Consider the following 10,194-nt stretch of genomic DNA (forward strand, 5'->3'; position numbering starts at 1 on the left):
GTTGTCGGGACCATGATTCTTGCTTTCTAAGGAAGCCTGGGTCAGAATACCCATCCCTCTCTCCCTGCCTTCCTTCCTTGCATTCCTTCCTTGCCAGGTGGCATAAGGCCAGGTTCACACAAGAAGGTCCAATTAAAGTGATCTATTGCTAAACAGCCTATGCACAGGAATCTTCTAAACTCATGGTCAGCACAAGCTTTGGAGACAGATAAATAATTCAGTAGCACTCAAGGGTGGTTAAGTCTTAGTTCGCTTGTGACCACGTAGGGATTCTAGGCTAATTCCTCGTTTGACTCTGCCCCCAGGTTCTGCCACTTCTCCAACAAAGACTGGTGTGGCACTCACCGATCTGGTTTCGCTGTCGTCCCTCTCCGGGTTTACTTTCACTACAATCGTCGTGATCAAGCCCACCATTTCTGGGGTAGGGATGGTGTTCTCGGGCACAACTTGAGGATTCTCAAAGTACCGATTCTATGGTTAAGAAACACAACTGAAGCGTCACTCGAGCTGCCGATCGCAGGCCGCGATGCGTTAAGTTAAATTGGAACGGATGGGATTCCGGGATAAGGAATTTAGGAAAACCAGCCCCACCCTAAAGAAACATTAGCGATTCAGCGCTACTGGACCAAGACAAAGGATTTTCCAATGAAACTTTCATGCAGCATAGAAGAATAATATAAATGTCATCATCGTACGACCTACCACTACTTTTGGAAGCTCCTTGTAAATCTGTTTCACAAAATCCAAGAAATGATGAATCTGCAGGAAAAGGGGAAAGTGTCATGAGAAATTTGATTTCCAAATCTGAAATCATTCTAGCCTTGGAAGAAGTTGTTGTTATTTTTCAGGAAACAACAATGGAATGAAAAACGGCTGGTAACCTTCTACCGCTGCACCGTAGAGAGTATTTTAACTTACTGCACCTGTGTCTGGTTTGCCAATTGCACAATGGCAGATAGGACAGCGCTCCAGAGGGTCAACGGTCAGTGCCCAGAGGATCATGGGTTGCCCCCTCCCCTCTTTGGAAGAGCTTTAGAGCTCCCTCTGCCTTAAGAAAGTTCAAAAAGATCCATCTCATCCTGGGCACCCTTTTTTTTTTGAACTATTACCATCTGGCAGACGGTACAGGATAATAAAACCAAGGACAAATAGTTCAAAAACAGTTTCTATCCCAGGGCAGAAACTATATTGAATTCTACGGTATAGTGCAATATTAATGCAATATCAGGGGTTTTCAACTTCAATTATATAGAATGTGAAGGAGGTGTGTGTTGTGGCCCAGCAGGAGCCGTTGGAGCTGACACCAGACTCCGACAGCGAGGGGCCCTCTGAGTCGGCTCTGGAGGATGTGGAGGACCCTGGACAGGATTCCGACTCCGAGCAGGGGGCAGAGAGGCTGGTTGGCTACCAGGAGGCGCCTGAGCCTTGGACCAATGGGGAGGAGACAAGGGAGAGTGATCCGGACGCCAGCAGTGAGTTGTTGCTGGATGCACACCATCGAAGAGCTAACAGGCGTCAGGAACAGTTGCGCAAGTACAGGAGGTAATTGCACTCAGCTGGTGGTCATTAGGCTCCTCTCCAGACTATAATAAGGACTGCTTGTACACACACACCCCTTGCAGAAGTCAACGCAGGAACAGTTGGAGAACAGAATTGTGAGCTTGGCAGGCTGGATTGCTGCCAAGGCTTATCTGTGCCGGTTTGCTGCCAAGGACCTGTCTGTCTGTTAATAAATTCCGGAAAGTATCTTTGACTCGGAGTGTGTTGGTGTGGGAAGAGGGTGGTCAGAACAGTATGTTTGTGTTTTATTTTTATGGTTATAATGTATACTGAAGGTGGCATTTAATTTCGTTGTACAAGGTGCAATAACAATAAAGTAAGCTAAACTAAATCAAAGTCCAACCCAGGATCTGCTGCTTGAGATCACAAGCAAAGAACTTTCTTCTCCCCCAAAGATTACACGTGGGAACCCCAAAACATTGGTGAGCTTTGACAATGTCACGCAACAGCAGGTCACTGAAATTAAAAACTTTGGCCAGGAAACTATTTACCTCTTGCGTGATGGGTGGCCGGAATTGTTTGTGAAGCTCAATAATTATCCTCAAGCAAATAAGAACATTTTCTTCATTTTCGGTCTAAAAATGAGGGTGGGAGACAGATAGAAAAGGGTTTATTACATAACAAAAATCAAAAATCAGAACCGCATAGTGCAAACGGTTTGGAACAAAAATGCGAAGAGAAGAATCAAACAGCATTACCTCTAGAAATCTAAACATCACAGATAAGATATTTTTGGTGTGCGGGCGCAGATGCTCGTTGGTTGGTATTCTGTGGATTATTTCCAAAACTAATTTTCTCAGTTGCTGCAGAAGGGGAGAGAGAAAAAAAAAACGAGGAACAGAACTTGGTTTTTGAATGATAAACATGTTTACGTTAAAATATAAGACCCATGCCCTGTTTTGGCCGGCGGGGTACTGTAGGAGGCAGCCGTCCCATCCTTCCCCCTGCCCTCCCGCCACCACTGGCCCACAGAGGAGAACTACAATGCTGATTCGGCCCTCGAAGAAATCCAGTTTGACACCCCTGATCTACAAGACAAGGAAACACCTGTTTTTCTTTGGAAATTCATCCCCTCCTTGGCCGTCCCAGCTGAACGAAGGCTGATGATTTCTGGAGCATACCTGTGCAGGTTTTTCCTGCAGGAACTGGACTTCCCCATCTTGGAGAAACGTCAGGAAGCGAGGGATGATGTGTTCCAGGAATGTGGAATATTGAGGAGATGAAGTGACGTTCTAGCAAGAGAAAAATAAAAGACCTTTTTTTGGAGGGGTGGGGGGGTTTCCAACCACACAGACGGCATAAAATACTGCTTTCTCAACCTCAACTTTAAGATGGGTGGACTTCAACTCCCAGAATTCCCCAGCCAACCTCCGTTACAGGCGTGACCCGTCAAAACCGCGTTCCACAAAAGCGCGATCGACGAAATCGCGTATGTGACGTCATCACAACGCGACGAAAAAGATCAAAAAATTGAAATAAAAATTAAATTACAGCAAGCCGATTCACATAAAGGTAAGCGTTAGGTTAAGGGTTAGGGTTAGGTTAAGGGTTAGGGTTAGGTTTAGAGCGTTAGCGTTACGTTTAGCGTTAGGTTAAGGGTTAGCGTTAGGTTTTTCGTTAGGTTAAGGGTTAGGTTAAGGGTTAGGTTTAGGGTTAGGTTAAGGGTTAGGTTTAGGGTTAGGTTTGGGGGGGTTAGGGTAAGGTTTTCGCTTTATTTTTACATTTTTCGATCTTTTTCGTCGCGCTGTGATGACGTCACATACGCGCTTTCGTCGACCGCGATTTTGTCGTCCGCGGTTTTGTGGTGTTACCCGTTACAGGTACTCCTCGACCTACAACAATTGGGCCCAGAATTCCTGTGGCTAAGCGAGACAAGTAAAAGTGGACGTTGCCCCGTGTTACAACTTTCCTTGCCGCGGTTGTTAAGTGAATCACTGCAGTTGTTAGCAAGACTTACTTCAGTTAAGTGAATCTGGCTTCGCTTTTATTAATTTTATTTCTAACAGTCATAAGTCCCTTTTTTCAGTGCCGATCAATTTTGAAACATTCATTAAATGAACGGTTGAATGTCAAGGACTACCTATATTTCTTCCCGATCCTCAGGTGCTTTGGAGGAGAGGTTGACCCCCCCTCTTCTTTGTGACACCCCCATAAATATTGGGAGACTGTTATTATGTTACCTGTAGTCGTGATAACAGTTTTCCAACATCTACCAGCAGCTCCCCAGATTCGTGGCACGACAAAACCACGCTCGACTAAAGCGCGCCCGATTAAACCGCGTCGCTGACGTCATCAACAGGGCGACAACAGCCAGCGCGGAGAAAGAAGGGCGCTTTAAATAGCGCTTTGAAAGCAAGCCGATTCAACTTAAGGTAAGGGTTAGGTTTAGGGTTAGGGTTAGGGTTAGGTTTAGGTTAAGGGTTAGGATTAGGTTTAGGTTAAGGGTTAGGTTTAGGGTTAGGTTTAGGATTAGGGTTAGCTTTAGGGTTAGCTTTAGGGTTAGGTTAAGGGTTAGGGTTAGGTTTAGGGTTAGGTTAAGGGTTAGGATTAGGTTTAGGGTTAGGTTAAGGGTTAGGTTTAGGATTAGGTTTAGGGGGGTTAGGTTTAGGTTTAGGGGTTAATTTTAGGTTTAGCGTTTACAGCCTGCTTCTGTCTCCGCGCTGTTGTCGCCCTGTGATGACATCAGCTACGCGGTTTCGTCGAGCACACTTTAGTTGAACGCGGTTTTGTGGTGGAACCCCCAGATTTCTAATAAAAAACTTTCTAACCAGGAAGTTAACCCCAATCAACAATGGCCCCAATGTCCAGCTCTATCAAGCACCCCCCCTCCCCTCTCAACCAGGACAGTTACCTCAAAGTTTTCACTAACTTCTTGCATCATCTTCAGTTTCGTTTCATCGGCTGCAAAGCAAGAATGAAAGGCAGGCGTTGAAATACATACTTAGCTGTAGGAGGGAGGTATCATTTGAACCCCCTGAAAGAAGCAATCAGATCTTATCAGTTTTGGCTCACACGGCCCCCGCTTTATGCATCACAGATCACCATTCCCAGCCACGCCTCTTCACACACGTGCACACACACACACACACTATCTCTCTCCTCTCCACGCACTCACACCCATGTGATTTTTGTGGGGGTTCAAGAGAAAGAGCGATCATCATTTGCTTCTTCCATTACGTCTCCAAGAAGACCCGAAGCGACACCACTGCACGAAAATCTGAGTTTGCGTCCTGGCACCAACGTTGCATTTTCTACCCCACCCCCTCCCTCGGGCGCAAAATGTAACCCAGCCTCCAATTTGCACCACCACCACCACCACGGGTGGCTCAAATTCTGGGTGCAAGAACTCGCAATTCTGTATGAATTCACAGGAGAGGGAGAGAATGTGCATCCTGGAGGATAATTCAGGATTTGCCAAGGACGATTGGCACCAGAGGTTGATTCGAACCTTTGCGCCCGAAGGAAACCAGCGGCGGAAAGAAACTTACGTGTGTTGGCATCGGTGAGAGCCGCCACAAACTGGAGGTATTTTTTCATTAAGGTGGTCTGGTCGACCACAGTGGGTCCTTGGGTTGAAACGAAGGCCATCTTTTAAAAAATTCCTGAAGGTTAAGTGAATATTTAGGAGGACACTGAAGGGCTCAAACAATCAGCCAGCCTAAAAGAAGAGAGAAAGCAGAGCTATTTTAGCCTCATGATGGATGCTGTGATGTTACAGGAGAGATTTATTTATTTTTACCCCACTTTTCTTTTTTAAATAACTCAAGGCGGCTCAAGATGGACTGGTCCAAAGTCACTCAGCTGTCAGATAAGTTTCCAGGCCTGGCACCAGCTGCCTTTCATTCTTAAGGCGGGACTAGAACTCCCCATCTCCTGGTCCTTGGCCCAAAGTCACCTAATCAGCTTTTATATCTAAAGTGGGACTGAAACACGCTTCCTGGTGATTGGTCCAAAGTCACCCAGCTGGCTTTCATGTCTATGGTGGGACTAGAACTCACCGTCCCCTGGTGATAGACTCAAGGTTACCCAGTTGGCTTTCATGCTTAAGAGGACTAGAACTCTGTCCCCTTGATTGGCCCAAGTCATCCAGTTGGTTTTCATGCCTATGGGAGGACTAGAACTCCCCATCTCCTGGTGATTTTGTCTAAAGTCACCTAGCTGGCTTTCATGATTAAGGTGGGATTAGACTTCCCAATCTCCTGGTGATTGGCCCAAAGTCACCCAGCTGGCTTTCATGTCTAAAGCAGGACTAGAACTCCCCATCTCCTGGTGATTGGCCCAAAGTCACCCAGCTGGCTTTCATGCCTAAGACTGGACTAGAACTCACTGTCTCCTGGTGATTGGTCCAAAGTCACCCAGCTAGCTTTCATGTCTATGGCGGGACTAGAACTCCCGATCTCCTGGTGATAGACTCAAAGTCCAGTTCACTTTGATGCTTAAGAGGACTATAACTCCCAATTGCCTGGTGATTGGCCCAAAGTCACCCAGCTGGCTTTCATGTCTATGGTGGACTAGAACTCACTGTCTCCTGGTTATTGGCCGAAAGTCATCCAGCTGGCTTTCATGCCTAAAGCAGGACTAGAACTCCCCATCTCCTGGTGATAGACTCAAAGTCCAGTTCGCTTTGATGCTTAAGAGGACTAGAACTCCCAATCGCCTGGTGATTGGTCCAAAGTCACCCAGCTGGCTTTCATACCTAAGACTGGACTAGAACTCCCCATCTCCTGGTGATAAGACTCAAAGTCCAGTTCGCTTTGATGCTTAAAAGGACTAGAACTCCCAATCGCCTGGTGATTGGTCTAAAGTCACCCAGCTGGCTTTCATGTCTATGGCGGGACTAGAACTCACCGGCTTCTTCTAGTGCAGTGTTTCTCAACCTTAGCAACTTGAAGATGTCCGGACTTCAACTCCCAGAATTCCCCAGCCAGCGAATGCTGGCTGGGGAATTCTGGGAGTTGAAGTCCGGACATCTTCAAGTTGCCAAGGTTGAGAAACACTGCTCTAGTGGTTGGATAAACTCAACTCTTTCATGGCTTTCATGGGTGACTTCAGACCAGTCCCAGCCTCCCTTGCAGGGTTGTTGTTGCAGAGACAAACACAACACTTCATGCTCTGCCATCCATTGTGCAAAAAGAGATGAAATCCAATGCATCTATGGTAGATTAAAAGCTCTGCCACACACACACACACACACCAGGGCTGAATCTATCCTACTCCATGCTCCAAACACAAAGCAACAACTCCCATCATCCCCAGCCGCCCCTGAATCCGGCTCAGCATCCTCTGAACCTGCCCCGCCGCCCCAAAACTTGAAAGGACTCCCCACCTCTTTCGCATGGCAGGAAGCAAGAAGGATTCCCCCCCCCTTCCCCATGAACGCTCAGCTCGGCTGGGAACGATGGGAGCGGCAGTCCCCGAAACCCGAGGGCGCCCGCTTGGAGAAGCAGCCCGCTCCCATCCCGCCGGCAGAAGCCCGACTGTCAATCTCGCGTCGGCCACGCCTCCCCGCCACGCCCACTTTTGCGCTTCGCAAAGGGCGGGGAAGCGTGGCTCTCCTCCATCCGTTCCTGCCCCTCCCCTCCCCAGCCCGGCTCCTCTCACCGGCCCGGGCCGCACCGGCCGCCGCCTCATGCCCGCCTCGGAGGCTCCCCGAAGCTCCGCGGCCGCAGCAGCCCCGGAGACCCGGCCGCCTCCCTGGCTCTGCTGCTTCACCTGCCCGCGGCGGAAGCCTTTGGCGGCGCCACTTCCGGTCCTTTCCTCCTCCCCCTCCCTCTAGAGCTAGGCAGGAGTCGAGAGGGGCCCCGCTGCCGTCATTTCCGCCTTTCTCCTCAAGCGCCTTTAAAAACCTAAAGCAGAGAATGAAAGTGCAGTTGGGAGGCAAAAGACAGAAAGGGAGGAAGAGAAAAAGTGAATGAAAGCAAAAGAAAGGAGGGAGGAAGAGAGAAAGTGAAAGATAGGAGGGAGAGAGAAAGAAAGCAAAAAAGAGGCAGAGAAAGAAAGAAAAGGGAGGTAGAGAAAAGATGAAAGAAAGCAGGCAAAAGAAAGAAAGGGAGGAAGAGAAAAAGTGAATGAAAGCAAAAGAAAGGAGGGAGGAAGAGAGAAAGTGAAAGATAGGAGGGAGAGAGAAAGAAAGCAAAAAAGAGGCAGAGAAAGAAAGAAAAGGGAGGTAGAGAAAAGATGAAAGAAAGCAGGCAAAAGAAAGAAAGGGAGGAAGAGAAAAAGTGAATGAAAGCAAAAGAAAGGAGGGAGGAAGAGAGAAAGTGAAAGATAGGAGAGAGAAAGAAAGCAAAAAAGAGGCAGAGAAAGGGAGGTAGAGAAAAGATGAAAGCGAAAGAGGGAGGGTGAGAAAGCGAAAGGAAGAAAGGAGGGAGTGAAAAAGAGAGAAAGAGAAAAAGAAAGGAGAGAGGGAGAGAAAGAAAGAAAGCCATTCATCGTCCTGAGTAATGCCTTGTGCATAGATTTTCCTTTTTGTTACCTACGTGAAGATTCATGCTTAAGGGTGAAGACTTTAATTTTTCCTATCTCTATACCTCGCCTCCTCTTCTGGGATGTAGCCAATCAGCGCGCCGATCTCGCCTCTTCCCAACCAATCCATGCAACCTTTTGCAGCACAATACAAAGCTAAGCCTTGCAGACTCCTCGGGAAGGGAGGGGGGAGGATTCCCAGAGATATAGGGACTACTACAACTTCCCTATCAGGAGTTTTGGGCTTTTTGATGCCTTTTATCTTTTCTTTTGACTTTGCAAAGTGGGACGAGCGCTGCACGCATAAAACGTTCCCCTTAAAGTGGGAAAGGGCTAAACAATGGATGGAAACTAATCAAGGAGAGATTCAACCTAGATATAAGGAGGAATTTTCTGAGAGTGAGAACAATCAACTCAATGGAACAGAAGTTGCCTTCGGAAGTTGTGGGAGCTTCATCCCTGGAGGCTTTCAAGAAGAGACTGGACTGCCATCTGTCCGAAATGGTGTAGGCTCTCCTACTTGGGGCGGGGTGGACTAGATGACCTACAAGGTCCCTTCCAACTCCTATATTCTATAAAGCAGTCAACCATGCCATTAAACATCTCTGGGCCTTTTAAAAATGCTACATATTTTTTCCTCACCAAAGTCATCTCTTTAATCAGTTGCTACAGTTTCTATTTGTTTCACTTGATTGGGGAAAAAAAGCAAGGATGTTAAAACCGGCGCTTGGCTTCTGTTCATATAAAATATTTTTTTATCGTTTTATCTCCTATATTTCCTTTCTATGTTGAGCAGTTTGCTCTCTAGGCGTCCAAGGGGTTAACATACAAACGTACAAACATCATCATCATCATCATTGTATATATTGCCTAAAGGCAGTAATGTCTTTGTTAGATCATACATTTGTGGAGGTATATCTTTAGCCATAATTATTTCTTGTTTAAACACAGGATTGCAACTTAATCCAATTGCATTCTGATATATTTGGTGCCCAGTCTTTAAAAAGTTGAAATCCTATGTGGGGAAGAAAATCTGTCCTCATTCTATTTCCATTAAATTTTTGAATACAGGATCATTGTAATGTTAATTTATTTCATAAAGTGTTGGTGCATGATATATACTCTTTAGTGCATTCAAGTAGATGGACAATTGCAGGTAGCAGAAATAAAGTAGAATAAATTTGATGTATTTTCATATTCTTCCCTCCCCCAAAGATGTCTATTTAAAATTTCTCAGATTTATTATGTAGTATCAGCTTACTTATACTGCATAGCTTAGAGAGCATTTATTGGCTTAAAAGGGCCTACTCCTTCGTAATGCTATAGGGAAGAAAATATTTTCTATGTACTTCCACTGATCTGTTTAATGTCAGCTAGGAAAGATCTGTTGCTGGCTACGGGCTTGCTTTGAAAATTACTTTAATCAGTTATCCCTTGAAGGACACAAAAGAACTCTCTGACTAGAACTCCCAGTCTCCTGGCAATTGGTCCAAAGTTACCCAGCTGGCTTTCATGCCTAAGGCGGGACTAGAACTCACCCTCTCCTGGTGATTGGCCCAAAGTCAACCAGCCATCTTTCATGCCTAAAGTGGAACTAGAACTCCCAGTCTCCTGGCGATTGGTCCAAAGTCACCCAGCTGGCTTTCATGCCTAAGGCGGGACTAGAACTCACCCTCTCCTGGTGATTGGCCCAAAGCCAACCAGCCATCTTTCATGCTTAAAGTGGAACTAGAACTCCCAGTCTCCTGGCGATTGATCCAAAGTCACCCAGTCGGCTTTCATGCCTATGGCAGGACTAGAACTCACCCTCTCCTGGTGATTGGCCCAAAGCCAACCAGCCATCTTTCATGCCTAAAGTGGAACTAGAACTCCCAGTCTCCTCCTGGTGATTGATCCAAAGTCGCCCAGCTGGCTTTCACGCCTAAGGCGGGACTAAAACTCACCCTCTCCTGGGGATTGGCCCAAAGCCAACCAGCCGGCTTTCATGCCTAAGGCGAGACTAGAACTCCCAATGTCCTGGGGATTGGCCCAAAGACACCCAGCCAGCTTTCATGGCTAAGGCAAAACTAGAACTCCCTGTCTCCAAGCTTCTAACCCGGCGCTTTAAACCAAAGGGCTCCTTGTAAGGCAGCCTGGATGTGTGTGGGGGGGGGGGGGAGAGAGAATCCT

General features: G+C 46.9%; 1 protein-coding gene across 2 annotated transcripts in view; it reads right to left on the reverse strand.

Moving 5' to 3' along the window:
- TRRAP (transformation/transcription domain associated protein) overlaps positions 1–7,294 on the reverse strand; it is a 41,293-nt gene extending 33,999 nt beyond the window's left edge. Inside the window, exons 1-8 of one of the 2 annotated variants that reach the window (XM_032231357.1) lie at positions 7,177–7,294; positions 5,049–5,218; positions 4,412–4,461; positions 2,682–2,792; positions 2,259–2,363; positions 2,052–2,135; positions 703–759; positions 346–471 (exon numbers count right to left, since the gene is read on the reverse strand). In XM_032231357.1, coding sequence (XP_032087248.1) covers positions 346–471; positions 703–759; positions 2,052–2,135; positions 2,259–2,363; positions 2,682–2,792; positions 4,412–4,461; positions 5,049–5,148 — 633 coding nt within the window. In that variant the 5' untranslated portion in view covers positions 5,149–5,218; positions 7,177–7,294. Of the gene's footprint in view, positions 1–345; positions 472–702; positions 760–2,051; positions 2,136–2,258; positions 2,364–2,681; positions 2,793–4,411; positions 4,462–5,048; positions 5,219–7,161 lie in introns of both variants that reach the window. The other variant, XM_032231356.1, reaches the window with a different exon arrangement.
- Positions 7,295–10,194: the final 2,900 nt, after the last annotated feature.

Source organism: Thamnophis elegans, chromosome 14, assembly GCF_009769535.1.
Source record: "Thamnophis elegans isolate rThaEle1 chromosome 14, rThaEle1.pri, whole genome shotgun sequence".
In the NCBI taxonomy this organism is placed as follows: domain Eukaryota; kingdom Metazoa; phylum Chordata; class Lepidosauria; order Squamata; family Colubridae; genus Thamnophis; species Thamnophis elegans.